At 44.5% G+C, this 21718-nt stretch overlaps 1 protein-coding gene across 6 annotated transcripts in view; it reads right to left on the reverse strand.

Annotated features, from left to right (window-relative positions):
- Positions 1-21718, reverse strand: part of mcf2la (mcf.2 cell line derived transforming sequence-like a) — a 37345-nt gene that overhangs the window by 5178 nt on the left and 10449 nt on the right. For 3 of the 6 annotated variants that reach the window (XM_062380473.1, XM_062380469.1, XM_062380472.1), the window contains exons 2-26: positions 14379-14462; positions 13266-13380; positions 11349-11439; positions 5549-5662; positions 5159-5275; positions 4931-5080; positions 4714-4838; positions 4487-4601; positions 4279-4398; positions 3734-3925; positions 3459-3650; positions 3208-3361; positions 3054-3106; positions 2854-2930; positions 2640-2706; positions 2435-2550; positions 2232-2301; positions 1839-2120; positions 1617-1742; positions 1291-1512; positions 1110-1202; positions 805-883; positions 626-698; positions 438-544; positions 104-196 (exon numbers count right to left, since the gene is read on the reverse strand). In XM_062380473.1, the coding sequence (XP_062236457.1) occupies positions 104-196; positions 438-544; positions 626-698; positions 805-883; positions 1110-1202; positions 1291-1512; positions 1617-1742; positions 1839-2120; positions 2232-2301; positions 2435-2550; positions 2640-2706; positions 2854-2930; positions 3054-3106; positions 3208-3361; positions 3459-3650; positions 3734-3925; positions 4279-4398; positions 4487-4601; positions 4714-4838; positions 4931-5080; positions 5159-5275; positions 5549-5662; positions 11349-11439; positions 13266-13380; positions 14379-14462 (3027 nt within the window). The remainder of the gene's footprint in view (positions 1-103; positions 197-437; positions 545-625; positions 699-804; positions 884-1109; positions 1203-1290; positions 1513-1616; positions 1743-1838; positions 2121-2231; positions 2302-2434; positions 2551-2639; positions 2707-2853; positions 2931-3053; positions 3107-3207; positions 3362-3458; positions 3651-3733; positions 3926-4278; positions 4399-4486; positions 4602-4713; positions 4839-4930; positions 5081-5158; positions 5276-5548; positions 5663-11348; positions 11440-13265; positions 13381-14378; positions 14463-21718) is intronic. The other 3 variants (XM_062380474.1, XM_062380470.1, XM_062380471.1) reach the window with 2 other exon arrangements.

Raw genomic sequence — 21718 nt, forward strand, 5'->3', positions numbered from 1 at the left:
ATATGAGCCTAGTCCATTGTAATAAATAACTTTGTTATCCTAATTTCAATTAAATGAAGTATTGTGTCCCTGTTTCAAAGACCTCCAGTGTTGCCTCTGTTACCTTTTGGACTCTTGAGATTGCTGAAGCCCTGTAAAGTAAAACGCTTTTTAGCCGTAGAGGACCTGTCAGTGGTCGGACTGGTCACCGGTTCATCTGGAAGCGATGGTTTTGAAATGGGGGGAGAGAGGAGAGCGTTGCAATCACGAAAAGATAAGAAGTGGCCCCCAAGAGGTAGAGAGACAGAGGGGAAGACCGTGAAGATGATGGCGATGAAGAAAAGAGGAGTAAAGGTTAGTGTAGCTTAGATAAAACTGTCTGCGCACTTCAGCCTTAGCTGACGCAGAGGTTTTTGTGTGTCTGTTCATGAGGATTCAGCATGGATTAAAACACTCACCTTTGTGTTTGGGTGAGGAAGAGAAGTTTGCATCGGAGGTCGGGCTCGGCTCGGCTTTCTTCTCATCCTGTTTCTTCTGGTTCTTCTGACCACTGCTACGGAACGGGCTGGAGAAGACAAGATGACAACATGTTATAGTAATAAATAAAGGCATGTGGGTGTGTGTGCGTGTGTGAAGAGACACAAACCTGAGTGAGATGGAGCTGCTGCTGCTGGTGGGACTCATAGAAACAGGGTCTAAGATCTTCGGTTGTCTGGCATCTGAAACATAAAACAGTTTACTGCAGTTTCCAGAGAGCATGCTGTGAATAAGAAAAGCAAACACAGCTGTATTTGCGGTTGTGTGTGTGTGTGTGTGTGTGTGTACCTCTGCACGCTTTGAGTTGCTGGGTCAGAACTTTGCGGATCTCGTTCACCCACGAAGTTTTAATCTCTGGCGTTGCAGCCTGGATAACACAAGGGATGACAATGACAAGGCTCCTTGGCCAAGGTCTTGTTTTCACCCCGTTTGTTTGTGTGCAGGATTACAAAAGTCTACCCAATGGATTTCCATGAAACATACTGCAAGATAGGGTGTTTTTTGACTTCTACAATGTCATTAATTTGGTAATATTTCATAATGGAAAGACAGTTAGCAATTTGGTACAGATCCATATAAAAGCGACCTCTCACCTGCACAATAAAAACCTCGTCTCTGGAGTTGCACCAAACTTCAAACTTCTTGTTATCTCCTTTAGCGCTCTCCGTTATTCCCACGGCACTCATCTGAGAGAGGGAAGGATGGAGAGACCTTTAGCAAAGAATATTTCACTGCAAATATTAAGCCCTTCAAATCTGAGCAGTGCTAGCGTACGCTGAGCGAGTGTTTGAAGCTGTAGGACGGCGCTTTCTCATAGCCCTCGCCGTTCTCCTCCCTCCGCTTGCAGAAGAGCAGGGCCTTCTCGTGCAGGAACAGGTGCCGCTGCATGGGCTTGAAGCGGGCCAGGTCCTTGACCTTGGCGTGGCCTTTCTTGTGTTCCGTCCACACGCTGAAGGAACCTTGCATGAGCAGGCGGCCCAGCTCCGAGAGGTTACCCTGAGAGAGGGAAAACACGGACAGGGATTAAGTGGTGTTTAGTCTCAAACTGGAGTTTTCAAAAAAATATAATCTAAATAAAAAACTAGAGAAATCTCTCCAACCTCGTATCCTGTGATGGCGATGAGGTGCATGGAATCATTCACAGCTTTCAGGATCCCAAGAATAGAGGAGAGCGCCTCCTGTAGGTCATCACAGCCATCACAGCCTTTACTGTACTTCAACAACTCCTGCGATCGCAAAGCAGAGAACAAAGCAAGTTATTTCCTCTGTCTCACGTTAACACAAATCCTCCAGATACATCCACAGCACCTGATCAATCTCACCTTAAGTAGAAGCTGGTACTTGGTGATTCTCTGGACAGGTTTAAGGAGGTAGGAGTCCAAACCAAGTTTATGTTCCAGCTTCTTCTGGCACTCCTGATTCACAAAAAGCACAAAACGATTAAGATGTAGAAGAGTTAATTGTTGTTGTGGAGCCGCAGCAAAGATGAGAGGCGGCGGGGGGGGGCTGACCTGGAAGAAGGCACAGTCGGAGCACTGCCTCCACAAGCTCTCGGAGCGAGGCTTGTTCTGGCAGTAGGCCTCGTAGATCTGCAGATCCTTCATCTGTGCACAGAGAGGATAACAGCCATCAATAATAAGCTCTGTGCAAGGTCTGTTATCTGGGGATTTAACAATGATAGATAAGGATTTGTATTAATTGGTAGTTTATCTCACCCGTTCTAAAAAGCAGCGGCCCACCAGCTCTGGAAAGTCAGTGTACGCTTCCAGTTCTTTTAGAAACGTCCTGGGGAAATTAAGAAATATATATAACGTTATAATCAAGACTTTTTAAGACCATAATGAATTAAATTTTAGACCTATGGCAAGACTAACAGTTACTTCTGTATAATTGAAGACACAATGTTTTCCTCGCTAACCTCTTGTGAAACTGGTAGATTTCAGACATGTTCCCAAACAGGACGTCCTTCTTGCTGAGCAGCGTGCTGGGGATGAGGGGAGCCATGGCGGGGTTGTCCATCTCTGCTGCGTAGCCCTGCAGTTTTGACATCACATACATGTGTCACGTCGGCAAATCCACAAAACCTTTAGTAGCTGGCACAGGAACACGTGTGACTGACTCACCTCCAGGACGCAGAGCAGCTCCTCCACATACGCTCTCTCCGTCTCCAGCAGCTCGTTCATCACGTGACTGGAACACACACGCAAAACCATTAGCATCAATGCAACTACATATTTTAAACCTTTGAAGATGTACTGCAAAAATCTAACAGCATCTCTGTCCTTTAACTGTTTCCTGATCTACGACTGTTCTTATCTGTGACCTTTGACCCCTTACCGCCGAAGCACTGCCAGGTTTTCTTCTTCCTCTGAGAGAGAAGCGTGTCTGGTGCCATTAAGTAGAGGAGACTCCACCTGGAGTTATAGAGAATGATCACACACATTCAAGCATGTAAAACATCTTTTTATATTTTATAATCTTTTTAGATATATTCAAACAATATGAGTAAATGATTGAATATTCTTCGTTACATTAACCTTTTTGCAGAGGGCATTATCTGCAGAGTATCTCCTCTCTTTTCTCTGTTGATCTGCAAGGAGAAAAAATAAGAAAGTGTTATTCATCCCGATACATCACTGATATATGTTGGACTCTTTCTTCAATGTTATCCATTCATCAATCCAGGCTTACTGGGCGAGGAGTGCGGCGACTTGACTTCGGGTCTCGGTGCCACTGGCTGGACTGGTCGGGTCTGCTTGGCGGCGAGTTTCTTCAAGCTGATGCGTCTCTTCTCGAACATCTCCTGCACAGAGCCCTGCTTCTGGAAAACTCTCTCTACCTGGTCCTGAAGGAGATCGAACACAAGCGGAGATGAACGTCAGGTGAACTTGAACCTCAGCGGGAAACACCATGATGGTTAAAGAAAGAAGCTTTCGACTGACCCTAAGCTGAGTGGTGAGCACCGATTCATACTGGCAGCAGAGGGCGCTGCGGTCGGAGAGGGTGTGCAGCGGCAACGTTTCAAGGTACCGCTCCAGTTCTTGCAGAGCCGCTTCAGCGCCGTCCTGAGACTGGCAGCGGTCAACGGGCTGGTTGGCCAATAGGAAGATGCCCTCCTCACACCACTGTGACGCCTGATGGGAACAGCGTTGTTGAAAGTGGTGAATTTAACAATTGCATCTTGCTAAGGGAAAAACTCCCTGTTCCACACCCCTACCTTCTCCAAAGAGTGGTGCATCTCCATCGCCCTGAGCAGCAGGTTCTTCTTGCACCTCAGGGTGGCGCTGATCTCGTCGCACACCCCCCTTAGCTCGCTGCACTTCGGCCTGATGGAGTCCTCGGCGTAGTGCGAGTTCTCTATCAGCCTGTCACCTTCGCAGGCCAGGGACACAGCACGGTCCAGGACGTCCTGATGAATCACACATTGGAGATGTCAGAAAATAATTACAAACATACATAATATTAGTTCAGCAGCAGTGGAGGCAACACCGCCCCCTTGTGGAGCGTTTATGAAGTGACGCTGGATATAGTGGGTCACCTAAATAAAATAAATATTTAGGTTTTTAATATAAGTGCACACACAGGTGCTCTTTCCTCATCTTAGTATTTGTTAGTGTGGGGGGGGGAGGTTGGGCCATTGATTTTGTCATTGGCCATATGGCTTCAAGGATGCATCAAAGGTGAAAGTGTTAAGCATGTGTTTTCTCTTCCACGTGAGCTGCACCATTAATCAGGATTGAGTGTGTTGTGTGTATTTCTTACACAGGCCTTTTCCTCGTGCCCGGCGAGCTCTCGGAGGACATGCTCGCCGTGGGCGGGGCTGACGCTGACTTCGGAAAAACCTGAAAGCCTTTCTGAGGTCACATCAAGCTGAGCACGCACCTAGAAACACAAACACACACACCGTTAACCTTGTGAAGGATCGGTCGTCGGTGCGGCTGGGCGGCAACAACATCTCCCATAAACTCACTTCACGGAAGTGCTGTTCAAAATGGCGCAGCTGCAAACACTGTTCCAGCTTCGTGCGGTGATGCTCCCAGAAATCATCGAACGCCGTCTCGGTCTCGTCCAGCTGACCCAGGAGTCTGAGAGGGAGGAAGGAGGGATGAAGAGAGGGGAGGAAGGAAGAGGGGAGGAGATTCATTAATTGGTTCAACTTGTTAATCCATTTTTGCATCAGTTCATCCCTTCCTCTACCTCTGCACAGTCTCCAAATTCTCCAGCTCATCATGGGTCATGCTGTATTCGGGGTCTGTCTGTAGAGGCTCATTGATACAGTCCAACAGGCGTCCACCTTGAGACAGCGCCACCTGCAGGTCCTCCTGGAATTTGAACCAAACATTTTTATTTAGTTGTGACGAGAATTAGAAAAACCTTGAGTTCAGGCTTAAAAAGACAGAAAAGCATCTCCGACCTTCATTGTGTCCTTCTTCAGTGCGTGTGTGTGCAGCAGGTTGGTGGTGGCCTCTGCGTCGTTTGGTAATTCTGTCTCCGCAAGCTCAGTGCCGAACGCCTGCAGAGTCTGAGCCGTGGTCTTCACCATGAGGGCGAACGCCTCGATTGCCTACGGAGGATTTGAAAATGTACAGAGCTCTCGCTTGCAGTTTGAGGGCCTAAAAAGGGGTTGTGAGTGTGTACGTACAGTGCGGTGAGATATCCAGCTCTCGTGGTGGTACTCCTGTGTGCCTCCCAGCTCTGTGGTGAGTTGTCCTGGGTCGATATAAGCATGGAGCTCAGTCACCGAACTCAGCATCACCACCTGATAAAAACATATACTCAATTAATACACATTGAGAAAGTACACGTAAAATACAAAAAGGAAAGAAAATCATACAAGTTCTTTACTGAAATGAAAATATGTTTCTAGTTTGTTGTCGTTCTGGGCTAGTCAGGATCCCGCAGCTCCACAGGGAGCTACAGTGACCTAGATAATGCATCCTGTGAGTCACAGAAATACATTCATTATGTAGGATGAGATTTAGCTCAAGACACATGTAAGGAAACGTGAGAAAAAAAAGGTTGGAGCCGGCACCTTCATTTTGAACTCTTCCCTGCTGAACTTGAACAGGAAGTCTGACAGAGTCCGCTGCAACAAAGTAGTGGGACGCAAAACCAGAACCAAGTGCAAGTTCCCTGGAAATGAGCCCTGAGAGAGAAAACAGCAGCGGTTAGATTTCAGGTTTAGAGGAAATAAAATGTAGAGGATGATGATCAGTGATCAGTGATCAATTTGTATTTTGATATTTTACACCTCAGCTCATTTTCTACCGTGCATATGCTGCCGTTTTGAATTAAGTGAATGAATATAAGATGTATGAACTGTTAGTAAAGGGGATGTTTTGTCTTAATAGCACAAAGCTGCACTGAGCAAATCTGTGCAGCCACCATCCCTCTGCAGCCATCCTGCACCAGCCTAACGGGATTCTTCCAGGATTTAATATCCACTAAATCTCCAACGTTCCATCAGAGTCCCCCGTCACACCTTCCATCTTGTGATGTTATTAGTCCCGGGACTTTTGGAGCAGCCACAGTGTTAGCTCCTACACCACTAACAGGTTAAAGCGCGGAATTGCCTTTACACAGACATCAGCCACAGGAGGCCACTCAGCTGAAAGCCCATATTGGTTATGGCTTTCTCTCTAAAACCCTGGGTGAATTGCTCCACCCTATTAGGCATCATAAATCAATGGAAGGTGACACATACATGCGTTCATATGGGCCCGTGCTCACACACAGGGCCCGAGGCAAGCTCAGGAAATCCTCAGCAGTGCTGTAAATAAAGTCAGACTAGAGTCGTGAAAGGTAAACTGTGAAAATATTCAGGAAGTCTGAAGCTGGGAGGAAGTTTTATTTTGAATCCCTTTGCTTTGAGCAGGTTTTTGTATTCAAGCTGCTTCTTATGTTCACATGCATTTTACCTGGATGTTCTGCAGAGCTGTGCTTGCTGCTGCTGCCAGTGCAAACAACCAATCCACTGGCAGTGACCATAAAGTTGTTCTGAGGAACATTTGAAAGCAATGAGACATTGAATCTGTGGAAGCAATCTTCAAACCAGGGTCTGCAATATCAAAATGGCGCCACCCAGTGACGTCCTCCGTCATCTCAAAGTGGACGTTCATCACAACCGCAAATTACATCCCATAAAAAGCAGACACCGCCAAGTGTGCCGTGATAAAGTGATGCGCGCTGCTCTAATTCAGTCTACAAGGAGACCTGCAAACACACACACACACACACACATACAAAAACACACACATTCATCATAGTCATGAAATGCCTGCTGGTAGTTGCCAAGGAAACCATTTCTCCTTGGGAATCGCATGGAGAGAGATGGAGCGAGAGAGAGAGAGAGAGAGAGAGAGAGAGAGAGAGAGAGAGAGAGAGAGAATGATTGAATAGTGGTGAGAGGCAATGCAGAGAGAGAATGAGTGTGTGTGTGAGAGAGAGAGAAAGAGAGAGAGAGAGAGAAAAAAAAAAAGAGTGTCAGTCGCTTATGTCTGTTTGTGTGGAGGAGTCTTGTAAAAGGCGTCAGTGGTGCCCCAGCTTCACTTTGCTCTTTCTGTTATGTATTTTTGTCTCACAACACACACACACACATGTAGACAGACACAGACACACACAAACAAACAGCCTGCTGTGATGAAACACTCATGGTTCCGCTCCAGTTTCCACACAAACTGACGGCTGATGGTATATTTTAAATAACTCCATTGTCCATAATTGTTGCAAATCTGTGGATATTGAACAATATGAAAGAATAAATAAATGCAGCTAGTGCACGTGTTTGTATATGACAAGCAATTATACATAGATTTCTTTTATTGACTATACAAAACCCAGCATACAACATATGTGTGACTGGAATCAAATTTAATTCAATAAACCCTTTGAGGTCTCGGCTTAATTTGTAAATCTGCATTAACATGACAATGCACACACACCGCTCAGTGCATCCCCCTCCTAACACATGATTACAGACATGCTACTGTGCTGGGAACTCACTTCTACCTCAAATTGATGCTCACGTGCACACACTCCCTTCTCGAAGATAAAAAAGCATGCATTAATACATGATAAGGATTTAGAATTTCATTTTCTGTTGACCGGGCTGATTTATGTGCGTTTGGCGAGGAGGCAGGGAGGCATGGAGGGGAAGGCTCTCCACTCGTGTCCTCTAATGACATCCACGCTAGTCCCGTGGGAGTTGTGTACAGCCACGGTGTTAAACCACCTCCCTCCGCATGTACAAACCCCCTTTTCTCTTGGAAATATGGCAACGGCCCCAGATTATAACAAAGAGATTACTTTTGAATCTCTGCTGCACCATAACAGCTTTTTATGGCTGTTCAAACGTCTTTGTCTTGTTTGCACGGGCTGATAGAACTGTCTGCATCCCCCCCTGCAGCAAAACCCCTGTGTTATGCCTGAGTGACTGCATATTTATTACCCTAAATCACACAAGATGAGCTGCTGCAGACATGGAGGCGTCCACATCATCATTTCACCGCAATGAATGTTGTTTACGCTAATTAATTTCTGGTATAGTGGCGGATCAACAGTAAGATTTTTGACTGTTGGTTTAATTCTTCAAGTGACTGATAAAGGTCATCCATTACTACAATAGCCATTCATAGTAATTGTAATTTACAGTAAGTGTGGAAATGTTGTAAACAAATATATAGCGACCAGCCATTTGAGGTCAAAGGTCAACATTGCCGTCATTTACCGCCATTGTACAGGCAACCAAAACCTACAACCACCAGATTTACATGACAATAACTGTCTGCCCCGTCTTTTATATTTGTATTATTTCTCCCCTTCTTGGGCCAGAGAACAAGCGAACGGCAGCGGTCGACCTTGAAACAGCCTCGGACATCTCATGGGAAAGACAGACGACCTTCACTTTCCAGCAAGACGGCGCGTCATTGGCTGGTGGACAAAGCAGAGCCGGGCGTGCACAAGGACATGCAGGAGAACAGCCACAGGGGGATTGAAGTGAGGGGGACCGAGGAGGAGAGACGCTCCTCTCGCCATCTGCTCTCCATGCCTTCAGGTGAAGTTATAATTCACAAAAGCCGACTTGGATTTAAGAGGCTTTCCTCACCTGAATCTGCGGATTTAGATGGAGAGACAGTGTCTTGGATTGACTGTGTACCGATTTATTCAGTTTTCTTTTTTTGATGTTGTCTGTCAATAATAGTATGTCTGCCTCTAACTGGTCAGCAGGTTAGTATTTAATGTGCTGATTTGCTTGACAGCCTGAAATAAGAAGCTGCAGAGTTATTTTCTAATCCTATCAACAGTCAGGGACACAAAAGAAGAACAGATGAGTGAAGAGAGGGATGAAAGATGAAGGAGAGTAGGGGAGGTGGAGAGAGGTGATCAGCAGGAGAGATGCAGGGAGGAGAGGAGATCCGGCCTCTGCTACCATGCTGATAACCTCTCCTCTAACTACCTCTATGAATCATGGGTATGATAGAGTGTGAGACTCTTTTAATCTTTTCTTCATCACCTTTTTTCAATCTTCCCTTTGCCCTTGTAACAACAGGCAACAACAAAATGTGTCAGAGAAGCTTTATATGTATTTTATATGTATTCTATCAAACTTGTATCACAGGGCCGACAAACAGACAAACGTTTTTTGTCTGTTTGTCGGCCCTGTGACTGACAAAACTTCTTGTACGAAGTGAAATATCAAAGTTTCTGCAACTTTCGCTCGAAATAAATATGGAAAAATATCCGGACTTTGGTTTAGTGTATGTTGAGATGTTTTGAATCAGTAGTAGTTTGCCCTTTGGAACCCTAATCTTACATTTTTATGTGTGTTTTTATATATCTTGTTTTGTGTTCAATTCAAACGACCATGTGCTTTAACACTAATTAACGGCAGAGAGGCAACAACTGCTGGTCCTTGATTGGTCCATGATGCCTGGTGGGGCCGTGTCTTGAGTGTGCAGATGTTGTGCAGGTGAAATTATTGTCACAGTGCCGACAGTTTCTTAGAAAACACCACGGAAAAGCCATTAGGCTTCTTCGTAATCAGTGTCCAATTACCATATATTAGCATATATCTGCATGCATGCTAAAACATTGTAGTACAGGAGAAGCGTCGTAACAACAGATGTGGTGAGGAGTCATCCATGTGTCGGCAGAGCAGGTTAATCATGAATCACAGCTGGAGAACGAGGAAGAAAACATCAAAATAAAGAGCTTCGTATGAGAGAAACCCACATTCCGACAGTGGGTGTGCCCTGTCTCTTGCCCATTGTCAGCTGGGATTGGCACCAGCTCACCACTACAGCAACCAAGGATATATGGTATAGGTGATGGATGAATGGTAGGATGCATGGATGGATAGAATGATGGATGAACGGAAGGATAGAATGATGGATGGATGGATCAAGCACAGAAGGATTCTTAGCCTTCATTTTATTCCTTTTCTAATCTTTGGATGATGTTAACAAGTTTGACTTGTAGAATTTTATCTAAAATACATCACGCAACTGTAACACGTCACAGCTGTCAAGACAGTGTTAGTTTCTGGAAACCTCCCCTAGACATTTCATATCATTATGTATTATTTTGAATTAAATGGAGCACTTCTTCACAAAAATGCCTAAAATTAAGATTAAGATGCATTTATTTGTCCCAAACACATGCACAGACATGCAAAGGCACACTCATGCAGGTAGGGAAATTTAACCTCTGCTTTTGACCCATCTGGTGCAGGACACACAGAGCAGTGAGCGACCATGTACGTCGACCGGGGAGCAGATGTTGGGGGAGTAAGGTGCCTTGCTCAGGGGTACTAGACAGGGTAGGGAGAATTCTCTTGGATTTTTGGACAAATCAATCCAGGTTCGTCTTTTTGTTGTCAAACCAGAGACGAACCAGAGATTTTTTCTGCCCATAGTCCAAGTTTCTGCCACTAGTCTACTGCCTCTCCCGTACAATATGTACAATAAGAAGGACTAGACCTGTGTTATATGTTGTTGACTTGTGTGCTTACGTTATCCAAAATGTTTCCAACAACGTTCAAATCCAGAGAAATCCGCAATTTTATTAAAAAAGTATTCAAGATAAAGGGACGTTTCATTTTGGTCGCCTTTTTTTTGCTTCACATCTGCTTTGACTTAGGAAAAACAAACTGCTAACCGGTTAACCTATCCAATGTTTTATCATGGGATATTAGATTGTGAGTATTCCTAATCTGTGAACATGATTTGTGTCTGAGTTGTGTCAATGGAAACAACAACTCCCATGATCCCACGCTGCTTTACAACGTCATCAAACTAGGTATTTTGCTGTGCTTTGATTGAGAATGAACATATTGTACGTTTAAGGGCCTCAACTTCTCTGGTCTCCTTTTTTTAGGCTGAGAATAAAAAAGGGAACCACACAAAGCTTGGACTTTCTATTTCTGCATCTCACTGCAGTCACACACACACAAAGCACCAACCAGCCACTCCACTATAAGATGCTATTTATATAACCTCCATCCGGCCTCCTTCCAACACCCAGTTAGAAAACATACCTTTGCCTAATTGTCAGTACATGAAACACACACATAATGTTTAGCTTGTGCAAGCCAGCAAACACACACCAAAGACAACAACATCCATTACTCTAAGTGGTGACAAACCAAATTATACACACACACATGTACAGCTGACACCAGCAACTGCAACCGCACATCCACGGCCCAACAAACATTAAACACATGTAGAGTAATGCACAATCGACAAAACAGCTATTTTTAGGCACGATGAGCAAATGATGCACCATCCAGTGCTCGGCTATAAGGAGAGTTGCTCTGGGACAAACACACTTACAGCGATGCGGAGCAGGGTAGCCCTGACGGCGGCCCATCGGTCCAGTCGTCTGTCGATGACCAGGATGAAACCCACTCCCGATGCGGCACCGCTGCAGGAGAGACACACACACGTTGTTGTCAGAAGGGAAATATCTTTTTATGGGTGTCATTCGGGTTATGGAGCAGTAATTTCCCACTGCAGGGAAAGGCTTCCATAACTGTCTGCAGGCTGGATCAATAATCATATATATATATATATATATATATATATCAATAAATGAAAAATATGAAATATTCCAGGATTACAAACTGATGCTGGGAAAGGTGAAAGCCTGTTTATCTGTAATCATCATTTGTCATCAGCGATGATGATGAGAGGCCCTTGAGATTACCATGGCAACCTTGCCACTGCAGTAATGTGTGTGTCGCTACATGTTCCACAGGCAGTGCAATGTGTAGCAACCTCATTAAGCTAATGTGTGCGTGTGTGTGTCAGTGCGTGCATGTGTGTGCATGTGAGGTTGCAGCAATGCCAATGAATTGACATGCACCCTGACACCACACACAGGCAAAAAGGGATGGAGGTTGAAGCACAACACACACACACACACAAATACTGCTGACTTGGTCCATCTGGTTGTCCCTGTTTGCCAATTTTCATCATCACACATACACATATAGAGCAAATGAGCGCACTACGCTACCCAGTGAACGCTGCGACAGCAAATCCTCAGTCCATCTCTATACAGGGGAAAAATATTCAAATCCCATGAATCAGGCGGTTGAGTCGCTATTCCAGATTGAAAAAAAAAAATGAAAAATCCTCAATATTCCATTGTTATCATCCACCAATAATCCAATCCTCCTTAATTTGTCTGTGTTCCGCTGCTGTCAGTGTTCAGTTCCTGTATCCATCATCTGTGTGCAGCCTGCAGATGGAGAGCGGGGACCATTCACATCCTTAAGGAGCTTCTCCCTCCTCCTTGTCCTTCTCCCTCGGCTCCTCCGCCAGCCTCCTCCTCCACCACCCTCTTCCCCACCCTCGGCCAATTAAAGCCCAGCTCTGCATCTTGCTGTTCCCATCACGGCCAATCAGCGCTCAGGGTGCAGCCGATTGGCAGCTCGGTGCACATAGCTCGTGGGGGAGAAAGGGAGGGGGATTCAGGGAGGGGGATTCAGGGAGGGGGGTATGAAAGGTGATGTGCCACAGAAAAATATATATAGAAAGAGAAGCCGCCATGACACACATATACAGGTACAAACGTGTATGTACATATATAGATGAATCATCTCCATCCTTTCTCCTCCTTTTTTATAAACAAGTATGTATGTGCATGCAAGTGTGTGTGTGTGTGTGTGTGTGTCTGCACCATGGCAGTGCAGCATTCAGCAGTAAAGGTGCAGGAACGAGAGGAGGGGAGGGAGGTAAGAGAGGGGAGGGACAGATGGAGGGAGGCGAGAATAAAGGCAGAGAGAGGAGGAGTAATAAAGACAAAAAGAAGAAAGGAGGTGGGATTATGATTTAATTTGAATCTGATTAGCAAAACAAACCGCACTACGTTTCACCCCAACCCCAAACCAGCAACAGGGCTATTATGGTAGTTTATTTGGGAAAATGCTTAAATTAAATATGTAAAAGCAAAATGTATTCACATTTACATTAACCTCTTCAATAAAAGAGCCTTAGGGTGATTTTTCCTCCCTGTATCTCATCGTGTTAACCCTTTTATTCCCATTCCTCGTCTTTCATTCTGTAAAATGTATTATTTTATTATTTTCCTTGGCTCTTCCCTTTTGGAATTGTGCTGACATCTGCTGGCTGCACATGGTACTGCCACTGAAAGTTATTAGACCACACACACTCAGACCACATGCCTGAGTGTTTGTGTGTTTGTGTGTGTGTGTGTGTGTGTGAGTGTGTGCGTGTCGTGCTGACCTGGGGACGCTGCTGAGGTAGCCGAGGACGCTTTGGAGCTCATCCTCCTCCAGCTCGCTGAACTCGGGGAACTCTGGGAAGACCATGATAGGGCGTCCGTTTAATCCGCGGCCCCCTGGAGAAACAGGAGGTCAGGGGGGACAGGCAGAAAGGTCAGGGTGACATCCAGGCAGGGACGACCTCAGCTCTGAGACATGTTAGTGACTTCCTTTTGATTCATTTTACTAAATTATGCCTGAAAACCTTACCACCTGATAAAAAGAGCATTTGAATACCACTTAATATATTTAAGAATAACTATGAAATAAGGAAGTTAAAAACTTTTTCTTAACTCCCTTTAACTGAATAATTTCCCACTAAAAAGTCAAGACAAGTACGATGGCTAAGAAGACAAACAAAAAGACGGAGCAAAAACTTTATGCAAAAGATGAAAATATAAAAAGGGCCTCACACACACATAATACACACACAAGCTTAGCCTTCTCCCTCTCTCACTGCATGGGTCAAGTTGCAATGCAGATTGTTCCAGTGATAAATTATTCAAATGCCGTCACTGGGCAGCCGTTTTCGTCATGGTAACCCTACACAGGTCCCTAATTGTGAGCGTTTCTGTATGTAATGTATTCCTCCCAAATCACATAGAAACGGTTCAGTGATGCAGAAGAGTCTTTAAAGACGCCACTTTGCAGACAGAGCTGAAGTGGAGCTATTTTTGGAATCTGGGTGACAAACGTGTGTTTGCGTGAACCCGCTGTCAAAGATGCTCCTTTAATCTCGCGCTTTGACAAAGGAGAAAAACATGTCCACAGACTCTGTGAGTAGAGGGGTGAATCTGCACAAAAACAATGATTTAGCCGAGATTATCTTAAAAAATATTGACAGTGTAACAGAGATTTAGCTAACGGCCTAATTCAGGGTTAAACAACGTCACAAATATGACCTTTGACCCCAGCAAGTTATATATATTAGATTAACTAACAGAAATGTGTTTTTGTGGCGACATCCCAATTCTCTGATCTAATCTGAACAATGAATGAGATGACACAATATAAGGAATGAGTCCCACACCCCCCAGCGTACATGACGCTCAGGAGAGAACAACATCAAACCAACCTGGCAGGATGGCAAACTGTTTCTGGAGTTCAGATCCGATTTCTGCAGCACACAGAGGACCATCTTCCCTATGCATGATGTCATCTGGAGAGAAAGACACGAAGAATAGAATTATCACTGGTTTTATTAATCATGATATATTTTTTAAATATACTATTTTATAATTTAATTATTCCCGCACCAGGATTCAACCCTCTTTCCTGCGAGGAAACAGCGCTAACCAATGCACCACCCATGTTAGTGAGGATGAAGGGGAGAAAGCAAAGCAGTGACAGTAACAGGCGATGAAGTAAACAGCATTTGGATTTCCTCTGGTCTCTGGTCAAGCGGGATTACAGTAATCTCATTTAGACATGTACACACACAGGAAGACACAGATAGAGGGAGAAGCGCTCTCCTCTGTCCATGCGGTGACAATGTGGGATTCATACGTGCCACACTCGTGTAAATTGTGTACATATCATGTGTGCATCTGTGAAGGAAAACTGAGAATTCTTTAACGTCTCTGTCGAAAGCGTGTGTGCACACAGACAAAGGCTGGCACCATAGCGGTGTGAGCCAATGTTGGCGTGGTTTCCCAGCAGTATGTTGGGACTGGCAGCGAGATGGCATTCATTACCAGTACAAACCAAACAAGCTGATTGGATTGTTTTTTAAAAAGGCCTTCCACCCATATCTCTTTGGGATCAGAGAGCGCTGCACATGTCTGGCTGTGCTCCAGAGTTTTAAGCAGACTGACAGGTGGTCCACAACACACTGAAACACACACCCTGACATATGACAACACACTTGCTCTCACACACAGTATCCAACGTAGATATCAAGTAAGAATGTGCACCGGGCACCTCCTCTCCTGCTCTTCCTCTGGTTTGTGGTGCAGCGGAGGCCCATTTTAGCAGACATGCTGGGTTTGGGTAAATTACAGGCTGCTTCACTTTGTTGGAAGTTTATTAAAGTGGACCCGCATTAGTGCCACGTTTAAATCTCCATAAACTGCATCCTGCTCTAAAAAGTCTACCTCCTCTCTTTTAATCCCTTCCTTTATTCTTTTCTTCTTCTTCTCAGTTTATTCCCATGGAGACATATAATTATGTATTTGTGATATATATATAAAAAGAAAAGAAATGTAATGGTGTTCCCTGGCACATAAGCTGAATGGTCCCTGAGTCACTGCTCGGACATCCTAGTGCAATCCCCCTGATATCTGGGGCCATGCCCAGTGACTTACTGGCATTATTACTCCCTGTGTATGTGTGTGTGCCCATGTTGAGACATCATAAACCTGCAGGATGACAGATTCCTGCCTGACCGCAGCTACACGCATGTCGTGCCACCTATTTAATCGCCCCCCTGCGTCCCAAACATCCTGTAAACAGCTGCCGGCTCTCTCGCTCCGGCTACAACGCGCAAAGTGTGGACTGCACATGAGACGTGAGATGCGCAACGTGTGGTACATGAGTCACCGTCTAGCCAAAGGTATGCTGACACACTGTATGTGGCATTACTGAGGTTCTAAGCTCTTAATCTGGCGGGGTTTCTTCATCATGTGGAGCCGCTGCAGAAAACGACAGGGTCCTCGCTGTCACCGATTCACAGAAATGTACAGGATTATATTTGTGATGAAGGATGCTGGTTGATTGACAACCTGTAATTCAGGTCTTTGATGGATGACCATGGAAAAGACAAAGAATGTTTTTTTAAAGGTCCTTTTTGAGGCCTTTACATTTTCAAGGTAGTCAAAGGAAGGGTGATGAAACGACTATCAATAATTACTGCAATATGATTTTTATGAATATCTATACAACAAAAGTCCTATATATCATTATAATGCTGCGTGCACAGTGAGGAGGTATAAATATAAAAACTGTAACTGATACAGGTGGCTGGCTGCAGTATAGGTCTTAATCCTTCCTAGTTCTTATCACATTAATGATTGTTCAAGTGCACATTTTTCCATCAAGTTTGGTTTTAACTGAGGGATGAAAAGTCATGATTGACAGCTGGGACTGACTCAGGATTGGTCCAAAGAACTTTAACCCTAACCCTAACCATATCGTCAAGACCTATATCGTAAGTTCTACCCACATTTGTTTTAATTTGAGAGAAGAAAAGATTATCCTGAAACCTATTGATGGGAATGTAAATGTTCTCCTATTTTTCTATGTTTGACGGTGATTCTGTTTCAGATCAGTAGCTACTTTCACACCGGCTCACAAGTGAGAAAATAACAACAATTCCAAACAACCTGCACAGTGCACATGGCTCATGCACACGGCTCGTGCACTTCAGTGAATGGCGCTGCAGACATATCAGACATTCAGGCGTCGAGCTGCTTTTCACTGCTGCTGGAACCCTTAAAACTCCCTGCTTTGTCCTCAGGGGAATGAATGAAATTTAACTATAGCGGCTAAGCTGCGAGCGAACCTCTTTGCCCACCAAACACACACACACACACACATGCACACACACTGGAAGTGGGGCAACGCAGCAAAACACAAATAGTGATTATGGGGGGGCTCGAAAGAATGTCCACCCCGCCTCCTTGGACCCTTCCCCCCCAAAGCCCTGACATCCCTTCCCCAGTTCATTCATCTTTTTCTCAGGGGCTTAGCAGAGGGGCTAAATGACGCACAACTCAAAAATCGTCCCATTAAAACTCAATTTTAACAGTTAAAAAGGGTCAAGCTCAAATAAAACCATCAGGATTAATTAACTTGAGTTGATCCCATATATTCCCCTGGTACAATGACTATGGCAGTGACATGTGTGACACCTCTACATGCATCACTTCACCACTTAAACGCAGAATCAGAGGAATTCTACAACACGGGACACAGGGAACTAAACTGAACCCGTTTCACTCTCCTGAGAGTCTGCAGCTGAGAGCGTGTTTGTGTGTGTGGCCCTGGAATTAGAGAGGTGAAAAGATGGTGAGGATGAGGTGGAGGAGGAGGGAACTCTGCGTTCAAAAAAAAAAAAGAAAAAAGAAACGAGCGCAGAGGTGCTCTTGTCTCAATAGGATGAAATGGAGGACAGGGTTTCTTTACACATGCCTACATATTTAATGTGTTGGCCTGGTGCGAGTTGATACTGCCGTTGTGTTTTCTCCGTGGTTGGGGGGGGGGGGGGGGGTCAAGAGCAGTACCAAGTTTCACACGACTGTAAAATGCACACCAGCAGATTGACTTAAGCAAGGTTGCAATCACCATGGCAGTTTGGGGATATTGCCGTGCAAAATTATTAATTCAATCTTGCACAAGAAGTATTATTCTGTTGCTCCTTTCGAATCTTGTCTACAGATATAAATCATGATTAATCTATAAACAGCTGATCAGAGCCTCGTACTAACACCAGCAAAACAGTGTTGCTTCGGAGCATGAGGATAAGTTCATCTCATCTGCTTCAGCATCTCGCCTCTACATGGTTAACACAAATGATACTGTACAAACTGTGTATGTGTGTGTTGAGATTAGATTACAGAAACACTCACTGACAATGTAATTAGAAAAACTCAATTTGTCAAACAAGACGCGCTCTGGTAATGTCAGGAAGTCAGGGGTGAAAGAAAGGCAACGGCCCAGTTAGGTCCAATAAAGGTCCAGTCCATTACACATACTCAAACAGAAAACAAGGGATGGAGAGCCAGCAAACGCGGACGCACAAACACACACACACACGCATCCGCCTCCTTTGTTCTGCAGCTGTTTTACTACAGGTATTCATCGCTAAACACACATTGTCAAGTTCAAAGCCGACAGACAGCTGGTCGCTGCTGGTTAATGGCTGCCAGAGCTGGTGGCTGGTCAGAATTCAAAGCCACAGGAAGCTGGAGAGATGTGGGACACTGCCACAACTCAGACGAACACACACACACACACACACACACACACACACAGGATCCTGACCGGGAACTATGAAAACAAAACAAGCACGCCATGGTCAGGGATGAGAGGTGCACAAACACACAGACACTCTTTCACTAATGCACTGAAGTCCGGATGTTTTCCTGAAATCTTCCGAGGGGCTGCAAAACTCAAATGTCTGAGTCAGTTCCCCCCGACATTTACTGTAACTTTTCCTGCCACCCCCCCCTTGGCAAAATGTCAGCTAGAGCCCATGTGACAATCAAAGTGGACAGAAAACGTAAAGAATACAAACATCTCAGGAGACGTACACTTCGCCAAAGACGCGGAGATTCGAGAGCTTACCTATAAAGGCCAATACTGGTGGATAACAATAATGAAATGGAATCAATACAAAAAATATAAAACATTGATAATATGACCTAGTGTCATGTCGCCCCGGCACTAAGGCGACACTGAGACCTTCAGCTGTGGAACGAGGCAACTGGAGAGAGGACGGACTTGGAATGTAGACTTGAAGGCACTTGGATGGAGGCGTGTGTGTGAGGTGTTAAGGGGGTGTTGGAGGGTTAAAAGTTGTTGCACTGGTATCGAATACCAGCAGAGCGATGGCATTTGATGTGTTTGCATGTAGAAGGGCAAGGATTTGTCAGTGTGTATGTGTGTGTACACTTGTGTGAGGGAATCTGAGCCCTATTATCTGGCTTTATAGGCAGGGTTTACTGAAGTCCCATCTGTTACTCCTGTGGGACAGCTAGCATACACACACAAACACACACACACACACAACACAACACAACACAACACAACACAACAACTAGGTCACACGGCCAATAGTGGCCCGTAATGCGTGTACGATTGTGCGTTTGTGTGTGTGTGTGTGCCCATCCCCAGTCACAGAGCAGTGGGTCAGGAGAAACCGAAAAATGAAAACGTTTCTGTTGACTGATGTTGCATGAATTCATGCACGACTATTCTGGTTCAGCAGCTCTGTGTGCAGTCAGGAAACACCCAGGTGTCACAGAGGTCATACTTACAATAAATATTATAGAAATGGTTCCAGTTCTAAAATGCATAAAACACTATGACAGGACTTCTTACTTACAGTCAGTAGAGGCACTGAATGTATTGATCTAATGGTGAGGTGTCTGTGGTTGTGATCTGTGGATTTTCTTGATTCCTAACTCCCATTATTTATGTTTTTCTAATAAACTCCCATCCCGCATGTTTAAAAGACCAAGATGCAGCTGTAACAGTGACGTGCTCTGCCTGCGAACAATGGCCTCAGCCTCGGCTCTGTCACTGGCAGCGAGCCCCGATCTACTGAATAGATGTTCACATCATCATCATCACCACAGCAAAACAACACACTTATTGTCCCCCCCCCCCTTCCCCCCTGCAGTCTGAGCTGCCGTCACAACACGCACAGACACGCAACCACGAGCGAGGCCCATGACAAGAAGTTGACTTTCTTAGCAAGCAAATTGATTAAATACACAATTTACAGTAATTGATGTCGGTGTTGATGCTGCTGCACAACAATAATAAGCACCAAAAGTTTAACCCTTTTCTAGACTGTTCAGGCTGAAGCATCTTTATTTATACAATAAACTCTTTTATTGCTATTAAACACATATTTCTCACCTTCAAATTAGCTTATGGTCGCAAAATAATGTATTAATCGATAAAATACGTGTTTCCCAAAGTAGGGGTCAGTAAAATGTCAATAAAAATGACCAAATAGAATGTTAAAATAACAAGTGGTGATGTTTTGGGAGGGGATGATCTGACCGTGCTGTGAGCATGACAGCTATTGTCTTTGAAGTGTGCTCTACTCGCAATCTTGTGGGTTTAAAATCCAGCTCCTTCCTCCCTTCCGACAATTAGTGAGGAAGAAAATCACCAGCGGTAAAAGCTCGGCTGCGAGAAGAAGAAGCAGCACATGTAAGTGCAGCCTTTATTTAGCTGCCTCGGGCCAAAGCTACCATTCAACGACACAGAACAAAGGAGATGAAAACCGAGGAGGACCGAGGGGAGAGGAAAAAGGGAAAATGACAGACATGGCTAGTAAGTCAAGAATCCAGGAGGACTGTGTTTTTACTTGCCCTTAAAAAGAAACTCGCCGCTGTAGGAAAAAACAGACAGGGCTCTTTTCACACAATGACATCATTCACTGGAGACAAAACTCATCTCTTGTAGTTCCTCTTATTATTGTCCTATAGTGTTTTATTGTCCATGCATCACAAAGGTCAAGACAAATCCACTTCCTCGTGGAAGAAAGTTGTTTGAACGCCATAACTTCCCCCAGAACTGTGATCTTGACATAGATATAATCGCTTGGTAACTGTTGTGTTTGTTGTGAAGCTGAGGAGGTAACAAACAAAAGGTCAGAAATCCTCAGCGGAACGTGATCCTCGTTTTTCAAAAGCTAATATGACCAGCTGAAATAAAAGGGACTGAATAACAGGACAGCACCCCAGGTTAGTAAATAAATAAATAAAGCTTTCAATAAATGATTTAACTTGATTTCATTTAAGTAACACAAGGAATTGTTTACATATGGTGCATTAATGCATCAATTCTAAGAGTGTTAAATGATCATTGCCCCGATTTTATGATTCGACATTATTACGGTATATAGAAATTAGCTTTTGCAAGGCAGTAGGTCAGATGTAGCGAAATGCATAATGGGAAGTGTGGGATCTAGTCTCACAGCTCTAGTAACGTTATAAAAGTGCTTTATGTTCTGACCCTGACCAGTGGTCACGAGCTCTGGGTGATGACCAAAAGAACAGGATCACAAACACGTGCAGCCGAACTGAGTTATATCCAGAACTCGCTGGAGGGACTACAAATCCCATCAGGCCTGAAAACGCCTCAGGATCCCCCAGGAAGAGCTGAAGGAGGAGGCCGGGGAGAGGGACTGTCTAGAACGCCCGGCCTCTGTGACCCAATCTCGGATAAGTGGAAAAAAACGGATGGATGGATTTTTATGTTTTTATGTTTTATGTTAGCTGTTAAACACAATAAGAAGTGCCTATAAAGCAGTTGTGTATTAACAAATGTAGCTTCTTAGTCATCAATATCTTTGATTTGTTGTGTTTTGTCCTTGTGTTAACTCGATCCCTCCTCAGGGATCATTAAAGATTCATCCCTCCCATTAAATGTAATTTATCCGTGTATTGACTTCATTGATTATGTTCTCCTGCTTACAGTGTCTCACTGTGTTGAGAGAGTGTAGCAGCTATTTGTCGTGAATGACACCAGAGGATAACCTAAGTTGACTGACAGCTGTACCGAATATAAGTACTTTTAAATTCTTGCTCTTCTCCTGACACACACACACAGACACACACACAAGTCCCAGATTGCCTTCTAAGACCTGAGACTTGTCAACTTGTAATCTTACTTTGGCAAAAGGAAAAACTCTGAGAGGCTGATACCGGAGAGCCAAGAAAAGCACGGCAGCATCTCCGA

This window comes from Platichthys flesus, chromosome 22, assembly GCF_949316205.1.
Source record: "Platichthys flesus chromosome 22, fPlaFle2.1, whole genome shotgun sequence".
In the NCBI taxonomy this organism is placed as follows: Eukaryota; Metazoa; Chordata; class Actinopteri; order Pleuronectiformes; family Pleuronectidae; genus Platichthys; species Platichthys flesus.